General features: G+C 47.3%; 2 protein-coding genes across 2 annotated transcripts in view; one reads left to right on the top strand and one right to left on the bottom strand.

Annotated features, from left to right (window-relative positions):
- BRCA2 (BRCA2 DNA repair associated) overlaps positions 1-1,271 on the top strand; it is a 213,149-nt gene extending 211,878 nt beyond the window's left edge. The window contains exon 26 of the mRNA XM_075337343.1: positions 639-1,271. Within this exon, the coding sequence (XP_075193458.1) occupies positions 639-1,151 (513 nt within the window). The 3' untranslated portion in view covers positions 1,152-1,271. The remainder of the gene's footprint in view (positions 1-638) is intronic.
- Positions 1,202-22,472, bottom strand: part of N4BP2L1 (NEDD4 binding protein 2 like 1) — a 51,390-nt gene continuing 30,119 nt past the window's right edge. The window contains exons 2-5 of the mRNA XM_075337341.1: positions 21,105-21,232; positions 18,467-18,555; positions 11,139-11,215; positions 1,202-3,959 (exon numbers count right to left, since the gene is read on the bottom strand). Of these exons, the coding sequence (XP_075193456.1) occupies positions 3,854-3,959; positions 11,139-11,215; positions 18,467-18,555; positions 21,105-21,232 (400 nt within the window). The 3' untranslated portion in view covers positions 1,202-3,853. The remainder of the gene's footprint in view (positions 3,960-11,138; positions 11,216-18,466; positions 18,556-21,104; positions 21,233-22,472) is intronic.

Genomic DNA, 22,472 nt, shown 5'->3' with positions numbered 1-22,472 from the left:
TGTTAACTGCGCACTCGCCGGAAACAGGACCTCCCTTGTTAACTGCACAAGGAGAATCCTGAAGGTGACTGTCCATGACCGAACGGATCACACCAGGACAGAAGGGGCAGCTCACCTGACACCACTGAGTTGCCACTGAAGGACTGGATCGGTGGAGAAGCTGAGAGTGTGACCCTACCAGTACCTCACCATATTATCTTGGCGTGACGGGTACCACCTCCTAACCCTGCCTACCGCTTCCAGACTGTAATGGCGCTAATGCTGCAGTATGGCTGCACAGCTCTGAACCACTCCACAGAGCATATGTGACACACGCCCAGCCATATCCGTTGTCCAGGATCTTTTAAAGACTAAGCCCTGCCCTAAGCTTTGCACGTATAATTAATTATAGTCCGGTTCATCTTTTTGGTTTTACTGTTAGTGTAAAATTAAGCGGTCAAAATACGGTGTAACCAAGAGAAAATGGACATTGTACCCACGTTTACTGGACAACGTACGTCAATGTTTGACGCCATTTCTGTCTTCTCTACTTTTATCCTTTCTAAAGTTATGACAGTAATAATAAATCTCCTTAATTATGTTTTCCTACTTAACTTCTTCCTGTTTGATCTGTGCCATGTGTTTTATTTTGATCTTAGACTCCATTGAATAACCCTCACGTGAAATACATGTCGACTCCTGACAGTAAAACTATAATTCTGAGCACAAGTAATGACATGGACCCTAAGACCTGCAAAATGATGAAAGGGTTGGATTATCTAAGCCGAATACCATCCCCGGCTCCTCTCACTCCAATGGGGACATTACTCTCTCCATCATTACAAAGGGCATTTCGTCCTCCTCGCAGCTTTCCCAAAGATGATCGTACGTGTGCTACGACCAGTGGAAATATCGCAGCATGTACCCCAAGTAAAGTAGGAGGATTTGTTGCTGATGAAGAACTGGCCATGATTAATACCCAAGCCCTTGTGTTTGGGTTAGGAGGAGGCAGAAAACCGACTGTTGAGCAGGAAAGCTCCACTTCAGATATCCAGAAGAAGAAAATCCCCAACATCCAATGTCCCACAAAGGAAGAAGCCTCGAAGACTCAAGAAATGAGTCAGGCACCATACCAGACGAGACTGTGCCGGAAAAGGAAGCAAAAGCCCTGAAAGTGTCACATGCGGCATGGTCAATAAGAGGCAGAGTCTGTATATATGTTTAATAAACTGTACATATATTTATAAAATGCTTCTCTACAAAATCTTATTTCTTATAAAATCTGTGAATGTACAAGAAAGAAACAGAACATCTGTAAATATGTATCCAAGAAAGTCACAATTCTACAAGTCATGAAAACGGCTTTATATTGGTTAATAAGGAATGATGCACTGGAATTTTTGTTTGTAAAAAAAAAACATGGATAGAAAAATAATTTTTTTTTTTTTCAATTTTATTTTACTGTTTTGAAATATATATTTTTTAAAAAATCTCCCTCCCACCCTGGGTGACAGAGTCTTGGGTAAAGCTGCTCACTTTCATTTCCCGTTTAGGTTAAGCTTTAGTTTCATGTTATATGTGATAGTTTTCTTCAGATGTTACTTTTGTATGAAGATTTCATATAGTTTTAAAGGGAACCTGTCACCAGATTTGGCGACTAAGCTGCGGCCACCACCAGTGAGCCCTTATATACAGTATTCCGGAATACTGTATATAAGAGCCCAGGCCGCTGTGTAGAATTTAAAAATCACATTTATAATACTCACCTAGGGAGCGGTCCAGGTTGATGGGAGTTGTTGCTCTCCAGCCCGGCGCCTCCTCTCTGCTGTGATCACCATCCTCTTTCTACCCAGCCCAGTGTGGATGACGCGTCTTTGTCATCCAGAGGCCGACATTGCAATCCTACACAGGCGCACTTTGATCTGCCCGGCTGAGGGCAGATCAAAGTACTGTAATGCACAGGTGCAAGGCAAGGTTAAAGACCGCATGTGCACTACAATACTTTGATCTGCCCTGAGCAGGGCATATCAAAGTGCGCCTGAGCAGGACCTCAATATCGGCCTGTGTGGATGACTTAGGATGCATCATGCAACCAGGAATCAGAAGAAGGACGGTGATTGCCGCAGAGAGCAGGCATCAGTCTGGGGAGCAGTGACACCCATTGAACTGAACTGCCCGTTAGTTGAGTATTATAAAAAAGTGTTTTTTGTGTTCTACATAGCGGCCTCGACTTATATACATTCTAGAATGCTGTGTATAAAATCTCAGTGGTGGTGGCCGCAGCTTATAGTTACCAAATCTGGTGACCGGTTCCCTTTAAGGTTATGTTCCAACGAGCCGAACACACTGCTGATTAATGTAACATGTTACAAATATTTTGCATGCAAATCAGGTGAGATTTTAAGAAATCTGGGGGAAAAAATCTTCAGCAGAAAGTAACCTGCAGTGCGGATGTGAAATGTGATGCATGTGAACGATTGCTATACATTTACAGTGGATTTTATCCTTTAGTTGAAACCTGTTCCAAATCTGATTTACATTTGCAACAACAAAAAATGCCCAATTTTTGTCACTCCAAAATTTGCTGTTGGTTTTCTGCTGCAGAAAATCTGTCCATGGACACCTATCCAAAGATCTTCGTTGGAAAACTGTGTGTAGTCAGTAGTGATGCACTCCCTGCCAGTCAACAGGACTATGGCACTCACAAGGGCTGCATCCTCTGTTCTGACACAGTGTATGTACTGCACATAGAAATGAATGGACTGTATCCAGGATGTGGTAGTGTGTGTGTGTGTGTGTGTGTGTGTGTGTGTGTGTGTGTGTGTGTGTGTGTGTGTCTGTGTGTGTGTCCCTGAGGGTTCATTACTTGTAACACTATGAACAAATTTAAGGTAGACCCCATCATATGTTCTGTATTGCAAAAATGTGCATTTTATAAAAGGACTGGCCTTAGTGAGGTGCGAACTTCACACGGTGTGTCACCTCCGACCACTGAAAGTGGCGCCTGATACTGAGGGCACCCGCATCTTATACACTGATCTCACACTTGGTAATTATACTTTTTAGAAAGAGATTACTATATTTTCCATATTTATTTGGGCATTGTATGGTGGTGTTATTCAAGCACTATTTGGTGTTTTTATTTGGGCACTATATGGTATGCTATGAGGGCAAAGTGTAGAAAAGACTACATGAGTCACAATTCCACCTAAAGAGCCACATTTCACTAATGGAATTAATTGTGATTTTTTTTTTTTTATCTTGTGTATAGTTAATATCACAGGAATGTATGAATGGACTTTTAAGCCCTCTTTTCTAATACTTTACGCTAGTTTCACGGAGAAAGTGCTTAGGATGTAAGACCTGGCCGCACTGTCACATCTGCTTTCCCGAGCTACTGCCTCATAGGCATATACAGTATAACGCAGGTGGCCTAGGTGAGGTGTGATGGTGGCCCAGTCGGATCTTCTGATCCAAGCACTGGTGTAAAACCAGAAAAAATATCAAGCTCTACACTTGCTGACATTATGTAATTTGTAAAAATCTTGACACCTATTTGCACATTTGGCAGCACCTTTGATGCTGATGATGGACCTAGGTGCTGGAATGTTGGATTATCATATGAATAGTTTAGAGGTAGGAATCTCTGGACCACCGGCTGATCCCATGGCAGCACCTCAATCACGGAATAGTTGAAGACCGATAACATACCTCGTGTGGTAATCAGGATTAAGAACTTTTTGGGTTTGGGGAATATACGGCTAAAACATCCAGGCTCTACTGTGCTGGGTTTTAAAATGTCATTTAAATATGTGGTTTGCACATTTCCTCTGGATTTTCTCTGCACAGCCGGGCTTCAGAACCACGTGTGTTTTCAGTTTGGCTTTTCTGCGTGGAGGACCATGTGGAAGTTGACATTGTGCTCATAAGCGTTTTTCATGTGCTGGATCTTCTCACTGGGAACACCGTGACTATTCCTCCTAAACACCGAGAAATAAAATCATTATCAGACAGACACTTATTAAGGTAGAACGCACAAGCTGAGGTTTCACCTTTACTTTGCTAGGGAGAAGGAAATAAGTTCCTGCCGGTCACCTCTGTCAGTGGGTTCTGTCTGATGGAAATAAAAAAAATGAGTCCATAGCTCAAAACTGAACTGAGGCAGAGATGGACAATTCAGCCAGATATCTCCTGGTTCAGTTTACACATATGCCGACATAATGTCAGTTTATAAGCTGGACTCCCAAATGTTACTGATCAGCATCATCTATCACTAGCACAATATTGCCTAGACTGTTTGTCATGTAGCAATGTTCAGCCTCTTCCAGTGAATTATACCGGTCCTGTTGGCTTAAAATTACTAGAGCTTAAAGGGAACCAATCACCAGGATTTTCGTATATAAGCTAAAGCCATGGCTATACTGGCACTATCAGGCTGATTCTCTACATACCATTAGTGGGCAGCTCGGATGTTTAGGCTTTAAAATCCAAGAAAGTAAAGTTTAAAAAATCAGCAGCTTCTTGATTGGCATTTGCAACTGAGCATATAATGTATGGGTGGGTATTCAGATGGATTCCCGCCCCCCTGCCATTGTTCCTTCCTCTGTGTTCACTATGGTATTATACAACGATTCACTTTGCTTAAGGACCTGTGGTGAGGTCATTCCTATGTGACCAGAAGGGGCGGGGCCTCAGCCAACAAAGCTGGATACCAGGTCACATGGGAATGACCTCACCACAAAGGTGAGGTCCTTAAGCAAAGTGAATCGCTTGTATAATACCGTAGTGAACAGCGAGAGAGGAACAACAGGCAGGGGGGCGGGAATCTATATGAATACCCAACCATACATTATCTGCTCAGTTGCAAATGCCAATCAAGAAGCTGCTGATTTTTTAAAGTTCACTTTCTTAGATTTGAAAGCCTACACATCCAAGCTGACCACTAATGGTATGTAGATAAGCAGCCTGATAGTGCCAGTATAGCACTGGCTTTAGGTTATATACGAAAATCCTGGTGATTGGTTCCCTTTAACATGAACCTGTCAGGTGCAATATACACCCAGAACCACGAGCAGTTCTGGCAGCATATATCTATTCCCTGCCTATCTATCCCTGTATCTAGTAGCATAGATAAAGGGATCATTAGAAAAAAGTATTTCTAAAGGTTTTTTATGATATGCTATTGCTAATGAGGCCAGGGACTAGTTGCAAGGGCATTAGTTACCTTGGCTATTCAGCCCCCTTAGCATGCTAGCACACCCGCAAGGGAGTGCTAACATTCTAGTGAATGTGCAGCGTCCGAGGCATCGTCGCTCTCGCCTCTGCTGGTTTTCGGCTCAGTGCGCAAGATCAGAATGTCCCCGGACTTCCAGTCATGTGCACTACCACAGTTTGAAGCCGGGACGTGTACACCCAGTTTCATAGTACACCTGACTGGAAGTCCGGGACTTCTGATCATGCACACTGAGCAAAAATCCAGCGTCGGGGGCGGTGGCAACAGAGAGTGGTGAGATCGCACAGTAGTGTGCGAACATAAGGGGGGCCCACTAGCCAAGGGAACTAACGCCCTTGCGACTAGTCCCTGACCTCATTAGCATACCATATGTGATCTTTAGAAATACTTTTTCTAAAGATCTCTTTATCTATGCTACTAGATACAGGGACTAGAGCTGGTCAAACTCACAGAAAACCGGGAGCGGCGGGTCCCTACTGAATTTAAAAAAAAAAAAACACAAACAAACAGATCCGGTCCGGAATCCAGTACACACATAAGTATGGGAACCAGAATCCGGAGATTCAAAATGTTGGTAGAAGGGATAGGAACGCGCGCGGTGTACTCACTGAACCTCGGTCATGGTGGCAAGCTACTTCCAGGTCACGCTTTCCCTTCCGGAGCCACAATTAACCCTCATTTAATATTCATTGCTTTCCCCACCCACCGGTGTGTGTAATTGGTTTCAGTTAGACGTGCCCACACCCTGAGTGGCAGCTTGTCAGCTGACTGCAAATAATCACAGGCGCCAAGTCGGCCAGTGGGCGTAGAAAGCAGTGCAACTGTCTGCGGGGGAGCATCGTGGTATAAACATAAATAAAACAATCGGCGCAGGGTCCCGTATTCTGATACCATCACAGATAAAGCCCACGGCTGCAGCCCCCAGATGTCGGGCTTAATCATGGCTGTATATCAAAATAAGGCCGGACTCACACACTTGCAGGAATCTCGCATCGCATCACCCGGCGTGATCCGTCATCTATAATTGTTACTTGTTTGTATATGTTTATGTATATGATATGTATATGAGACTCCTGAATTGTAAAGCGCTGCGGAATATGTTGGCGCTATAGAAATAAAGATTATTATTAATATTATTATTATTACCCGGCAGCCGCACACTCTCATGACTGGAGCGTGTATCTGCATGTAGTTTTATGCAGCTGCACGCACGTGTCCGGAGATTGTGCGGCTGCCAGGCGATGTGATGCAAGACTTGTGGGAGCGCACCGTAAGGCCGGAGTCATACACTTGCACGAGTCTCGCATCGCATAACCAGCCAGTCGCACACTCTCCCCAGAAAGGAGCGTGCATCTGCATGTATTTCCATGCAGCTGCACGCTCGTGTCCGGAGAGTATATGGCGGTGCCGGGTGATACGATCTGATACTCCTGCAAGTCATACGGTTCTTGTGAGTGCACTGTAAGGTTGGAGTCACACTTGCGCAAGTCTCGCAACGCATTACCCGACACGGCCTGATGCTCTCCAGATACGAGCATGCAGCTGCATAGAACTACATACAGCCAACCAGCTCCTGTCAGGAGAATACGTGGCTGTGCTGGGTGATGCGATGCGAGACTCGTGCAAGTCCCTTGCAAGTGTGACTTGACTCCAGCCTAAAAGAAACTGCATGAGGCCTTTTTTTTTTTTAATTATTTAAATAAATAATGTAAAAAAAAAAAACAAACTGTGTGATCCCCCAATTTTCATACCCAGCCAAGCTGATGATTGGGCTGTATTCTCAGGCTGGAGAGGTCCAACCTAAAAATATCAGCCTTCAACCGCCCGGAATTGCGGCACTTTTACAGTCCGGTCCGCTCAGTCCTAACAGGGACAGTTAGGCAGGGATTAGCAATATGCACCCAGAACTGCTCGTGGTTCTGTTTGCATATTGCACCTGACAGGTTCCCTTTAAAACACAAGAAACTGTAAAGCTTTTTATTATGCAGTGACACTCCATATCTCCAAGCTAAGCTGATGGATCGCCTGTTAAAGTCTATATATACACCCTCATACTGTGCTCAGCATAAATGAGTACACCCCAGTTTAAAATTAAGATTTTAATCACTATCTCACTGAACACAAGAACAATTTCTAAAATTTTGACAATACTGCGTTTCATAAAACATTTTTTACCCAGTAACATGAAAGTAAGGTTAATAATATACCGTATTTTTCGCTTTATAAGATGCACAAATTTTGGGGGAAAGTAGGGGGTGCGTCTTATAAACCGAATATACGGGGGGGGTACACATATATATTATACTGCAGGGTCTGCTCTGGAGCGGTGCTGGGAGCTGGTGAAGCTGTGGGCGGCAGCCTTTGATCTCCTGCTCCCGCTCATATAATATGCACAGCCGCTGTCCAGCAGTGTGGTGCTGAAACTGCATCACGCTGAGGGGCTGGGGCAGCGGGGCATATTCTATCTGCCTGCGCCCTCCTTTGATCACACATGATCCCCCCTGTGTTAGATATGGCCCCCGTGCTGCTGCCCATAGTAAAATAAAAAAGCTTTACTTACCTCCAGCGCTGATCTCCGGTCTCCTGCTGCTGCTGTCTGTGATAAGGCACGCAGAGATGATATCACTCGGCCATGCCGATCACATGACCGGCAGCAAGAACCAGCAAGTAAGGAAGCCGGAGCTCAACTGCGAGGTGGGAGACACGAGGAGGGACAGCGCTGAGAAGGTAAGGAAAGAGTGTTTTATTTTATTATGGGCAGCAGCATGGGGGGGCATATCTAACACAGGGGAGATGTGGCATCTATAGGGGCCATGGGCAGCACACATGGGGGGCATATCTAACACAGGGGAGGTGTGCCATCTATAGGGGCCATGGGCAGCACACATGGGGGGCATATCTAACACAGGGGAGATGTGCCATCTATAGTGGCCATGGGCAGCACACATGGGGGGCATATCTAACACAGGGGAGATGTGCCATCTATAGTGGCCATGGGCAGCACACATGGGGGCCATATCTAACACAGGGGAGATGTGCCATCTATAGTGGCCATGGGCAGCACACATGGGGGCCATATCTAACACAGGGGAGATGTGCCATCTATAGGGGCCATGGGCAGCACACATGGGGGGCATATCTAACACAGGGGAGATGTGCCATCTATAGGGGCCATGGGCAGCACACATGGGGGGCATATCTAACACAGGGGAGATGTGCCATCTATAGTGGCCATGGGCAGCACACATGGGGGGCATATCTAACACAGGGAAGATGTGCCATCTCTAGGGGCCATGGGCAGCACACATGGGGGCCATATCTAACACAGGGGAGATGTGCCATCTATAGGGGCCATGGGCAGCACACATGGGGGGCATATCTAACACAGGGGAGATGTGCCATCTCTAGGGGCCATGGGCAGCACACATGGGGGCCATATCTAACACAGGGGAGATGTGCCATCTATAGGGGCCATGGGCAGCACACATGGGGGGCATATCTAACACAGGGGAGATGTGCCATCTCTAGGGGCCATGGGCAGCACACATGGGGGCCATATCTAACACAGGGGAGATGTGCCATCTATAGGGGCCATGGGCAGCACACATTGGGGGGCATATCTAACACAGGGGAGATGTGCCATCTCTAGGGGCCATGGGCAGCACACATGGGGGCCATATCTAACACAGGGGAGATGTGCCATCTATAGGGGCCATGGGCAGCACACATGGGGGGCATATCTAACACAGGGGAGATGTGCCATCTATAGGGGCCATGGGCAGCACACATGGGGGGCATATCTAACACAGGGGAGATGTGCCATCTCTAGGGGCCATGGGCAGCACACATGGGGGCCATATCAAACACAGGGGAGATGTGCCATCTATAGGGGCCATGGGCAGCATACATGGGGGGCATATCTAACACAGGGGAGATGTGCCATCTATAGGGGCCATGGGCAGCATACATGGGGGGCATATCTAACACAGGGGAGATGTGCCATCTATAGTGGCCATGGGCAGCACACATGGGGGGCATATCAAACACAGGGGAGATGTGCCATCTATAGGGGCCATGGGCAGCATACATGGGGGGGCATATCTAACACAGGGGAGATGTGCCATCTATAGGGGCCATGGGCAGCACACATGGGGGCCATATCAAACACAGGGGAGGTGTACCATCTATAGGGGCCAAGGGCAGCACAGGGGGACGTGTCCCAGCACAAGGGGGCTATATTCAATATAAGGGGGCCATATCCAGATTAAGGGGGGCTAATTTTAGGATGAGGGACATATACCCTATATGATTTGTTAGACAGACACTGGCATTATAAGATGGACCCCATTTAACATTAAAAAAAATTCTCTTTTCCTTCACCAAATTTGGGGGTGCGTCTTATAAAGCGAAAAATACGGTAAGTTCCATTACAAAATCTTCAGTATTACTCAACTAACTTGAGTACACCCAATTAGAGGGAAGAGTTTCCATTCTATTCCTCCCCTTCTTCCCACTATCACATTGTTTCGTCATATTTACTTATTCATTTTCGTGTTTTTTGGTGACTTTGTTAGATCTTTTTGTATGTACGGTATTTATTTCCATGCTGTGCCACAATATTTCCTTAAAGGGGTTCTCCATCTCTGGGGACATTTTTTTTTCCCTTTCACTTAAATGCTTGTATCTTTGTCAAATGTTGCACAATTTGACTTCTTCAGTCTCTGTGTTGCACTGTGAGTGCTAGACGAAGGAGGAGTTACCTTATGATCCATCAGTAAGCTCGTTTTGATGGTCGAGCAAGAGTTTGTAGTTCTTTTATCCATTTTTTTTTTCTTCTTTTAATAAGCTCATTTCAGCTTATTTATGACCACAGAACACATCAAAGTTAAATACACAGGGACACAAAGAGCTGGTAGAAGCAGAGCAGTGCAACAGTCTTAATATAAGTGAATTGCCCAAATATATGGCTTTAAGTTAAAACAAAAAAAAATTGCCAACAGACGTGGACAACCCTTTCAGTTTTAAAGGGGTTGTCTTATAGAAAATTACATTTCCACAAGATATATATGTCTAATAAATGTTGTCCCAGCGCTGGAACCTGCATCAATCTCCAGATTGGGGGCCAGATATCAAGTCACACCAGTGCCATTAGGATTGGTTGAAGCTTGTGGGTCCCAATGCAAAATCTTCATTAGGGCTCCTAACCTTTCTGGCTCTTTAATAGGATTGGTCTTATATATGACAAAAGGATCCCCATAGGCTCCAAGACGCGGGTGCAACTGCAACCCCTGTCGACTGCAGTCTTGGCAGCAGGGACTGTATAAGTGGTTGTGCGTGCCATGTTTTTCATCGTTGCTCAGTAGTTGTAGCTGCTTCACGGTTTGATTGAAAGAGCCGTATACTCGTACTAATCAAAGTAGGGGGTAAGGCTACATGCGCACGCTGCATCTTTTTGTTCACAAACTGCAGCCAAAACTGCACCTTGTCAGAGAGCCTGGAAATGTCACAAAAAATGCTTATAATTGTAGGGGCGTTTTCGGTGCGTTTTTCACAACATGCGTTTTTGCTGCGTTTTTGTGACAAATGTTCACAAAAACGCAGGAAGAATGAACATGCTGCATTTTTTTTCTCACAAACTTTTGACAAATAAAACGCTGACAAATAAACTGCAATGTGCGCATAGAAAATCTGACTTCTCATAGACTTTGCTGAGAAGTCAAATTTCTGACAACAAAACTGCACCAAAAACGCAGCATGCGCATGTAGCCTAACAAAAAAAAAAATTGTATTCAAACTGAGTTATACTAGATTTCATTTACGGATCTCTAATGACCTCAGAACTGCTGCTCTTCAGACATATGATTGGTCTGGTTGGTTGGGAGGGCGATATTCATGCGCTTGTTCCTATTTGCATTTCTGCACATACCTTGCCAGTTCTCTCACATTGAACTTCCAGTGCGTGTTTGGTTCCAGGAATATAACCTGATAGCTGTTCTCAAGTGCCTGATGGTACAATATATAACAATCAAAAAGTCTGCTGGAACACCATTGTAAATGTGAACAGGGTGCTAGCTAAAATATGCACAATCTATATGAAGTGAAAACTGCACACCAAATTCACAGAAATATGAACAAGCAAAACTGCTTTATAATACAGAAGGAATGAAAAATACAATTAGCCATATGAAAAATTGAAAAAATTGAAATGTGACATTGCATAACTGCTGAGGATTATTTGAAAAAAAGAGATATTTAGCTAATGTATTGATTAATTCCTTACTGCCCCATAACCACTTCACGGTAATCTCTTATTTATGGGGTCCCTAACCAAATGTTACCTCTATATGCGGCTGAAACCTGCTTGTGTATGGGAAGCAAGGGACCTGGCTATATAGGAAATTATAAAACATGGATAACAGACGATTAGGTTGCTGCAGCCACAGTGTACATTACATATCCCACTTTTGATGGCCACTACAAACCATGTCCACCTTTCCAGCTGCAGTCTAAAGGTATGTGCCCACGATCAGGACTCGCTGCATCCTGGACGCAGCAGGTCCCTAACCTGCAGGGCTGCGAGTCTCCTCTGCTGGAGACCGCAGCTGCCTGTGCCCATGATCAGGGTTCGGTGCGCTGCAGTTTCTCGCTATGTTCTCCTTACGGAGGACGCTTGCGACTCTCCAGCAAAGAATTGACATGCTTGCGGCTCGGAAAGCTGCACTGCATGTCAGTTTTCGCTGCGGGCCATACATGCAAAGTGGGCATGGGATTTCTATAAATCCATCCACTGTGCTTGCAGCGTTTTGGATGCAGCAAAAACACTCTGCATCCAAAACGATGCAAACACTGATTGGTCTGACGTACCTTAATACTCCCATGCTTTCTGATGAACAGATATGCTTTCCTTAGCCTAAACCAAAGAGTAGATCCTAAACTAAACTCGTCACAGCCCAACGATATCCTTTGGTTCATTTCATGTGTCCATAAAATAGTTTGTATTCTGGTCAGAAAAGTCAGCACAACCGCCTCATAAGGAAATATAAGGCAGTAAGCTCAGGCTACGTGGGTATCCAAGCACAGCCGGCAATGCACTGTGTGAACCTGGCTCAAAGGGGTTAAAGAGAATCTAACACCAGGTTTTTCTCTCCATCTGAGAGCAGCATAATGTAGCGATAGAGACCCTGAATCCAGCGATGTGTCACTTACTGAGATTTTCGCTGTCATTTTGGAAAAAAGAAAAATCAATGTTTTCTTTGCTGCAGATGGAGTAGTTAGGGTATGCTCACATGAACGCAATGCGAGAATATCTCACACTGCACTTGGACCAATGTTAGTCAATGAGGGAGAGCAGATGGGCTTTTTTTCTAATCTAGACTCTGGATGAGAGAAAAGTAGCAACATGCTGCGATTTGTTGGCGACATCATGCGAGACTCAACAATAAGTCAATGGGTGCGAGAAAAAAATGGACGCCACACAGATCATCCTAGTGACGTTTGTTTTTATGGATACCATAAATGACTAATAGCTGCTGAGAAAAGAAGGATTTTTGTGTACTCACCGTAAAATCTCTTTCTCTGAGTCTTCATTGGGGGACACAGGACCGTGGGTGTATGCTGCTGTGACTAGGAGGCTGACACTAAGTAGAAAAAAAAAAGGTTGGCTCCTCCCTAGCAGTGTACACCCTGAGCCGGAGGCGGACTTAAATCAGTTTAGTGCACAAGCAGTAGGAGGAGTACCAAAACAACCATAAATAAGTCAAGATAATAACTATAACAAAGGAACCATGCAATAAGTGGCCTGGAAACATGGAGCACTGAAATAGGCAGGCAATCTGTAATAAAACCAAAGAACAAGCAGGGTGGGTGCTGTGTCCCCAATGAAGACTCAGAGAAAGAGATTTTACGGTGAGTACACAAAAATCCTTCTCTTTCGTTTCATTGGGGGACACAAGACCGTGGGATGTCCAAAAGCAGTCCCTGGGTGGGAAGAGGTAAGCACCACGGATAGGAAGGAAAACGCCCTCCCTCGGCGGGCTTGCCCAAGAGCTGAATGCACCTACCTTGTTATCGGTGTGCTACTGCCGTCTGCAAAAACTTTTTTCCCAAGACAGGCCTCTGCCGATTCTTGGGTGTGAATATGGTAGCACCTAGTAAAGGTATGCAGACTAGACCAGGTGGCGGTCCTGCGGACCTGGTCGGCCAACGCCTGATGCGTAATCGCCCAAGAGGTTCCCAGTGCACGGGCAGAGTGCACCTTTACTCCCGGTGGTGGAGCTCTGTCCTTTATCCAATAGGGCTCGGAAATGGTGGAACGGATCCATCTGTCAGTCGTGGCCTTTGATACCGGCATGCCCCTCTTGGGACCGGATGGAAAGATGAACAGATATCCGTCTGACGGAAAGGTGCGGTCCTGGAGATGTAAATTCTGAGGACTCGCAGCAGATCCAGAGTATGCAGGGCCCTTTCCAGGCTGTGAGAAGGACCAGGACCGGAGGACGGAAAAAACAATCTCATTTGGATGGAAAGGCGAGACGACCTTGAGCAGAAGGGAGGGATCCAGCCGGAGCACTACCTTGTCCTGGTGGAAGACCAGAAAAGGAATAAGGACAAAGAGAGCTGCCAGCTCTGACGTTCTTCACATAGAAGTGATGACGACAGGAAGCACCCTTTCCAAAACAGGTGAGAAAGTAAGGATCTCGTAAGGTGCAAACGGCGGATCTTGAAGCGAACCTTGCACTAGCATAAGAACCCATGGTTCTAGTGAACGACGAGTACGGCGGAGCTAGATGGGTAACTCCCTGGATGAAGGTCTCGATCCGCGGGCGAGAGGCGAGAGTCCTCAAATAGAATTGACAGACCCGACACTTGACCTTTATGCGTGGCGAGTGCTAGACTCTCATCCAGACCTGACTTGAGGGAAGGGAGAAGGGGAGAGAAGAGATGCTGTGTTCTTCAGACCACCAGAGGAAAAAACTCTCCCCATGCGGTAGTGGATCCTCGTAGAAGATGGCATCCTGGCCTTAATCATTGTCTGTATCACCCCTGTTGAAAGGCCTACCTGAGCTATTACCCAGGATTCAATCGCCAGGCTGTCAAATATAGGACCTCTGAGTTCTGGTGGGAGAGAGGGCCCTGCCACAGAAGATCTGGATGGTCTGGAAGGTGTCATGGGACGTCCGCATAGAGCTGAATGAGTTCCGCGAATCATGCTAGTCTGGGTCACTGTGAAGCCAATAGGATGACTGGAAATCCTTCCGCCTTGAGGGTCCCGAGAACCTTCGGGATCAGGGGCAGCAGTGGGAAGAAGCACCGGGTCCTCAACTGGTTACCTGCATCGACCCCTAGCGCCAGGTGGTCGCAGTACACCGCGATGAACCTTGGCACCTGACAGTCGCATTGGGAGGCCACTTGGACCACCTTCGGAGTCCTCCATCTGCCGCAGATCTGGTTGAAGACTTCCCCGTTGAGGGATCATGCTCCTGAAGCGAGGCCTTCCCTGCCAGATAGGCGTTTTGAATGTCCAGCGTCAGAACATCGCCGACTTCCGTAGACGTGATCACAGAGCGGAGGGACTCTATGCAAAATGCTCGAGGTCTCACCGACTTGTTGAGAAGCTTCGGGTAGAGGACGAGACGGACCATGTCGTCCTTGTTGGGGACCACAAGAGGTTGGAATAAAACCCCTGGAAGCATTCTGAGGGAGGGACTGGTACCATGACTCCAGATTGTAGGAGAGACTCTATGGAGAGGAGGAACGCGCGAGCACGTGTGGGAGAGTCTGGAGGGAGAGAACGGAAAAAACGTCTCTGTGACATTGAAGCGAACTCTATTTCGTAGTCTGAGACAAAGATCTCTCTGCCCTAGGCATCTGTATTGAAGTGGAGCCAGACACACTAGAAGCGGGACAGGAGCCCCCACCACTACTGGTCTGGTGCTGCTGCACGCACACCGCGAGTCATTTGGAGGAGCAGCATTGAGACCTGGAGGCGGACTTCGTGGACTGGTGGGGACATGAACGCCAGGAGGGATTGGTCTTGAAAGACGGAGCCTTCCTGTCCCTCCGAGGGGAGCGTGTTTACTAAGGTTGATGTGTTCTGGACGCATTTGGCCGAAATTGGGGGAGAGAGGTACTCTTTCCTCCCGTAGTCACGGAGGTCAACTGGAGTAGCCTATCCCCGAAAGACGTTTCCCTAAGAACGGAAGGGACGGCAGCGACCTTTTAGAGGCCGCATCCGCATTCCAGGTCCCGAGCTAGAGGGCTCGACGGATGGCCATACTGTTGCTACAGGCCCGGGCCGTGCAATTGGCAGACGCCAGGGTTGCATCGAGAAGGTACTCACCAGTTCCGGAACGGCAGAGACGGCACGGAGTCCGCTGCGCAGAGTGTCCGCCCAGGACATCAGCGCCTTTGCCACCCAAACCGAGGCAAAGGCCAGGGAAAAGTATGTGCTCGCTGCCTCGAAGGCAGAAACGGGTCAACCTGTCAATGGTACAGTCCGTGGAATCATTGAGAGATGCACTGTTAAGAAGAGGAGGACTGTGTGAGAACTAGACAGGCGGGATACTGGCGGAGCGACCGGGAGTCTGCCCATTCTTTTCGGAGTCCCTCAGAGAAGGGATAATGTAAATTAATGGACTTACCGCTGGTAAACCCCTTGTCTAGCTGTTGCCTGTGGTTGCTCCATAACTCAGCGAACTCTGGATGTCCACTGAATGCATTATGGACTCGCTTCGTCCACTTAAAGGAGACTTGGGTGCTCTGAGAAGAGACGGGGTCCACCTGTACCTTCAGAGTCTGATTCACCGCTTCTACCAGGCTATCCACCATGCGCCGAACATCAGTCGCCTGCTCGAAAGCCAGCAGAGGTGGTACATCTGAGCCATCACCCGAGAGGTCGGAGGACTCCCGGGAGGAGAGGAGTCTGGACCTGGGGATGCGGGAGAAGCCTGGGAGGACGCTGAAGACGAGACCTGGCGGGTCCGCTTCTGAGCCGTAGCAGAGGACTGTGGGACGTGGCTCATTTCCTCCTGAGGAGGCTGCGCTAGGCCTGTGGAGGGCAGACCGAGCGTCTGTAAGAGACGCAGAGCTTGCGCAATGGTCCGAGAAGCCTGAGCGGGGGAGTCTACGGACTGAAACAGGGATGCCGACCAGTCGGGAGGAGGCGGGAAGCTGGACCCTGCAGGATCGGAGGCTACGTGGCAGCGCCAGAGGCGTCTGTGTCCTGTGGGTGCTGCGGGTCTGCAGAGCAGCCTGAGCATAGCGGGACATCCTGGCGTAGGGGGAATTCACCAAGGCAAGGGGACCTGTTTGGATCGGGCGAACCAGGATTATGTAAAGGTAGTCTCGCTGGGGCTGCTAGGCATGAGACAGGAGAACGACCAAACTGTCGCTAATCAGTGAGAGCTATCTAGTGAGGGTTATCTCTGTAGGAGCAGAGGGTAGCCAGGTCCTGTGTGCTGCCCACCAGTCCAGAGAGAGTAATCCAGGTCACACTGAAGCCAGAAGGTAAAGAACAGCGCACTGCTGCCTCATACATAGAAAAAAGGGTTAAGACCCCATGGATATATGATCTAAAGGGGGTTGTCTGGTGATACAGATCAAATTTGTTTTGCCAGAGCAGTAGCTTTCTCCAGAGGGCGATTCTGGCATTACAGTTCATGCCCGGTTCTAACTATTTAAACTCCTGGGAAAACTGGATCAGAACCAGGAAGCCATCATTAGAGCATATAAGGGGAGCCCCTCCCAGACCTCTACAAGACACATTTACACTCTGCCTTATATCCACATAAAGTGACAGATTAAAGCTAATCTACCTGTGTAGCAAAGTTTATAGTTCTTCTCAAGACCTCATCATATAAAATGAGGCCATTTCAACAGTACCTAGAAGGAACTCTGCTAATCGTTAAGCTGTGCTACACAGGCAGACAGGGAGGCAGAACAAGATGGCGATGGGACGCTGGAGTTGGCTGGGGGAGGGGCCGTGTGAGGGTGGGAAACAGGGCATCCATCGCCCACACTGTGATGCCTGGAGGCTGAGCGGCCAGCGAGCCAATAGCGCTGCAGCAGGGGGCGTGGCTGGGACGCAGGGAGACTAGGCCGAGACCAGGGCCTAAATTTTCAGCCGCCCGAGGGGGAGAAGGTAGGGGAGAGACTGTCCTACCTGACATCCGCGGCGCCGCTCCAGGGATGGTCCGGTGTGCAGGCAGAGGGCTCTGCACTTGCCTGTGTGCAGCACACACCTGAAGGTAAGGCTGCGGGCTCCAGGGACGCAGGGAGAGGCGTCCAGAGAGGCACAGAGGTGGACGCCGGGTGGGGGGAGGGAGCTCCTCTGTCACTGTAGGCAGCAATGCGGGCCCCATCCGAAAGGTGAAACGCTGCGGGGGTCCAACCGCTGTAGCTTGTCCCTGTGCACCCTTTGGGGTAATACCGCAGGGTGGATCAGAGGTGCCCATGTAGGATCTGCCCCACATGCACTCCCGGGAGTGGTACCACGGGGAGAGGGCCCGACATCTCAAACCTCTGCGACCCTGGGGAGTGGTACCCACAGCGCTGGAGGGAATGAGGGTGAATATAGGCAACACCTGCAGAAACAGAGAAAAAGGAGAATGAGAGCGATGAGCGTCACCGAGAAAAAATGAAAAATATGCAAGAAAAATGTGGCTGAGGGGAGCCGAGATGGCCCACATCAGCCTCCTACAACACTAAGCAAAAAACTGATTTAAGTCCGCCTCCGGCTCAGGGTGTACACTGCTAGGGAGGAGCTAACCTTTTTTTGTCTACTTAGTGTAAGCCTCCTAGTCACAGCAGCATAACCCACGGTCCTGTGTCCCCCAATGAAACGAAAGAGAAAAACAGATTACACAGAGACCGCACACTGATGACAAGTGAGAAAAAAAAGCACCCCCTCGCAGTACACACTGAATACCACACGGATACCACTCGTCCGAGTCTCCTGGACAAGAATGGGACCGTTTTTTCATATGTTCGTATGACTCCAGCCTTATACAGAGCTCATGAATATGCTGGACTACCTGCCAGCACGCCAAGTAGTCCTGTAATAATAAAATCACTGTTTAATCAACAGATGATTATCAAAACTACACTAAGCAGCCCAGTAAGTGACACATCATTATGCTCTCAGATTAGGTTGTAAAAACCTGGTGACCGATTCCCTTTAATGGGAAACAACTTACACATAATATGGATTCCTACATGGTACAAAGAATGGGCAAAAAAGTGACTTATTTATCTTACCATGACTGCATAGGGCTTCATATGCCAGGCCAGGATGTTCGTGTTATCTATAATAATCGGCGTTTTTCCTCTGCTCATTGCTTTGCGTGCTGGAAAGATAAAAAATATATATATATTTACACTGCCGCTTACTAGCAACCTCACAACGAGACCCGTGGAGGAAAAGAGAGAAATTGTTATGTTGATAACATTTGTCCACAATGGGGTATTTGCCCCGGAATTTTCCACACTGAAGATCAGTGTTGGCAAGAAAAACACTACACACAATACACGTTTTTGACACATTATGTGGATTTTGCTTGTGTTTTATTTTTCCCATTCATTTGAACAAGTAAATAATGCTTCTAAAAATGCAAAGAAAATAAATAGTAGGTGCCTAAGATTTTAGAAATCTTGATCATTTTGCTGGTATAGTAAACTGCAAGGTTATTCCAGCCTTGAAAACTGCACAAAAAATGTGCAATGTAAACAAGCGCATAAACTTTTTAGGATGCAAAGTTGGCTTCTTATAGACTTAAGGCTATGTGCCCACGGGAGCTCGTACCTGCGGATATATCCGCAGGTACGGCCGCAGGTTTACCGCAGCTGCCCGCCGGCATCCGCAGCTAGTTTTAGACAGCGGACAGCTGCGGTAAACCTGCGGACTTTCATGCGATTTACCTGCGGCTGTCCCGGCCTCTATCTCCATAGTGGAGGGCCGGGATTTCCGCAGGTAATGCTACAGGAATAATTGACATGCAGTTACGTGCGGCTTCGGGACATCCGCAGCATATTCCGCAGCTTGGACACAGCACTCCCCATGTCCCATAGGATAACATGGGGAGTGTCTGTACATGCTGAAATCTGCGGATTTATCTGGAAAATTCAGATAAATCCTCAGGTTTTCCACGGCAAAATCCGCAGAACACAGCTCCCGTGGGCACATAGCCTAAGGGTGCTTTACACACTGCGACATCGCTAGCGATAGCACCCGCCCCCGTCGTATGTGCGATATTTTGTGATCGCTACGGCAGCGTCACACGCACATACCTTGGCAGCGACGTCACTGTGACCTCCGAACAATCCCTACCTCAAGGGAGAGGTGCGTTCGGCGTCATAGCGACGTCACTGCGGTGTCACATGGCAGCCGGCCAATAGAATTGGAGGGGCGGAGATGAGCGGCCGGAACATCCCGCCCACCTCCTTCCTTCCTCATTGCCGGTGGACGCAGGTAGGAGATGGTCGTCGTTCCTGCAGTGTCACACATAGCGATGTGTGATGCCGCAGGAACGACGAACAACATTGTACCTGTGGCCGCAACGATATTAAAGAAAGGAGCGACATGTCAACAATCACCGTTTTTGAACGATTTTTCGATTGTTGATCGTCGCTCCTTGGTGTTACACTCTGCGATGTCACTACCGGCACCGGATGTGCGTCACTAACGACGTGACCCCGATGATATATCGGTAGCGATGTCGCAGCGTGTAAAGCACCCTTAAAGCTAGGTGCCCACGTGACAGTTTCTTTTTTACGTTTTTTTTAATGTGTTTTCCTTGCTTATTTTAATCAATAAAAACATCCCAGCAAAGTCTATGAGAATCCTGACTTGCTGTGCACACGCTGCTTCTTTTTTTTTCTTGCAGATTTTATTGATGAAAAAGAAGCAGCATGTCAGTTCTTTTAGCATTTTTTTTTCCTGTGTTTCTATAATCCCCTGCAATGTTTCACTACAGCGCATTATATCGCAGCACTTTGCCTCACACACCATGCAAACAGCATGGTGTGTGAGGCGATCCGTAGCTCAGTAACCCAGGGTCGTCATGGTGACAACCCAGGGTTAACATGATAGTGATCGGGTCCCTGTGATCACATTACAGGGCCTCAATTGCCAGAGAGAGGTAAGCGATTCCTCTTCCTTCCTCCTGAATGCTGCGATCACACTGATTGCAGCATTCGGGGGTGCAGGGACTACTACAGGCAGTGAGAGCCGGGTCCAGGCTATAACATCAGCAGGAGACCCGGCAGTGATCGTGGTGGTACAGTGCCTGAACCCCCACAATTGCCATGACTAAAAGAAAAAAAAAAAAAAAGTACTAAAAGCAGAAAAACGCACGTAAAAAAACATGCAAACGCAATAAAAAAATGAGCGTTTTTTCAGCTGCTTTTTTTCTGCCAAAACATACTTTTTTGTGTGCAGAAAAGAAGCACACTAAAAAGCAACGTGGACACACAGCCTAAAGTTTAGGGCACGCACACATTACACCAGCAGGAGCTTTGGTGACACCTAATTGTTTTTATCTGGCCTAAGGGTATGTGCACACCTTAAGTATTTGGTGCAGAAATTTCTGCAGCTCTTGGCAGGAAAAATGCAGGGGTAAAAATGCGTGTTTTTTTTAATGCGTTTTTGTTGTGAGTTTTTGCTGCAGATTTTTACCAGTCATTAGAATTATTGAAATCTGCAGCAACATCCACTATGGTCCTGTGCTGGACCGAAGGAACTGTGCCTATTATTTCTCACAGATTTACTTTTGGATCAGATGGCTGTAAAAAGTTAAAGAAAAAAAATTCGAACAACCCAGTATAGAAAAATATCTCTTAGATCAGCTGACGCACATGATAGTGTGAATATAACTGGCATACGGGGGGGGAGAATCACCTCTTTTCTGGTTCCACTTGTGCGCATCTTGCAGTAGATCAGGATTGTAGATGTAGGATCCATCTTCCATTAGAAAATAGTCGTCGGTGCTGAACACAAGAGCACTGGGAAAATCTCTCTTCAGCTTCCTAGAAATGGAAAATGGAAGAACTCAGCAAAAACCGTAATTGTGCTGGTGTCCAGCTCCGCCGTGTATCATGCTGCCTAACCTCTTATTCCCTGGTTCTCCTGGAGAACGCTGCGCACTTCCATTACCTCGCAGACACAGATCTATCCATCAGTGTGTAATAACCTGACACGGCTTATCAACCCACTCTCCAATTATGCGGATGTTTGCTCGCGGCCACAGAAAAATCACGCTGCGGCAAAAGTGAAACCTCAAAATGACATTTTCTAACTCTTTTCCAAAGCCTCGAGGTGGACAATATGCCATTTAAGATGAGGTATTTTACCTATGACCATATTTCACAACTGATTTCTTTAATAGTTTTTATTGAAATTGACATGGTCCAATGTGATATCCTAATGCTGACTGACCGACGAGACAAACTGTAACCGTTTCCTTAAAGGAAATCTTTCACCAGGTTTTTGTCACCCAATCTGAGAGCAGCATAATCTATATACCATGATGTGACACTTATCGGGCTGCTTAGTGTAGGTTTGATAAAATCATTGTTTTATCAGCAGAAGATTATCATTAGGTGACTAGCAAACCTGCTGCCAGGTAGTCCTATATGTTCGTGAGCTCTGTATAAGGCTATGTGCACACAGTGCGTTTTTCTCGACGTTTTTGCGCGTTTTTCGGGTGCGTTTTTGGCCTCAAAACTGCATGACTTTGCTTCCCCAGCAAAGTCTATGAGTTTTCATTTTTGCTGTCCCCACACAGCGTTTTTTTTCAGCTGCGTTTTTGTGGTGACCACAACAGCGCAGCATGTCAATTATTCCAGCGTTTTTCACTGCGCTTTTCATCCATTGAGTTCAATGGGATGTTGAAAGACGCAATGAGAAACGCAAATAGCTGCGTTTTGGTGCGTTTCTAAGACCAAAAACGCAGCTATAAACGCAGGAGGTGGGTAGTAAAGTGACGTGTACAGGAAGAGGATTCCTTCTGTCAGTATATACAGAAGCGTGAATCCTCCCGGTACCGTCACCGCCGCTTCCATCTCCCGTCCTGTGCATGTATGCTGCCGTACGGCGCCATGTACAGGCAGGAGGTGGAAGCGGCTGCGAAAACAAAAGTTGACAGTAGAAAAAAAAAAAAAAAAGTTATACTCACCTGTCTGCAGCCTCCCGGTGCCATGCCCGCTCCCATCTCCTCTCACGGTATCGCCACCCCCGCTCCGGCTGTGTGCAGACGGCCGGGAAACC

This window comes from Anomaloglossus baeobatrachus, chromosome 2 (assembly GCF_048569485.1).
Source record: "Anomaloglossus baeobatrachus isolate aAnoBae1 chromosome 2, aAnoBae1.hap1, whole genome shotgun sequence".
In the NCBI taxonomy this organism is placed as follows: Eukaryota; Metazoa; Chordata; class Amphibia; order Anura; family Aromobatidae; genus Anomaloglossus; species Anomaloglossus baeobatrachus.
This window is presented reverse-complemented; position numbering and strand designations above follow the sequence as displayed.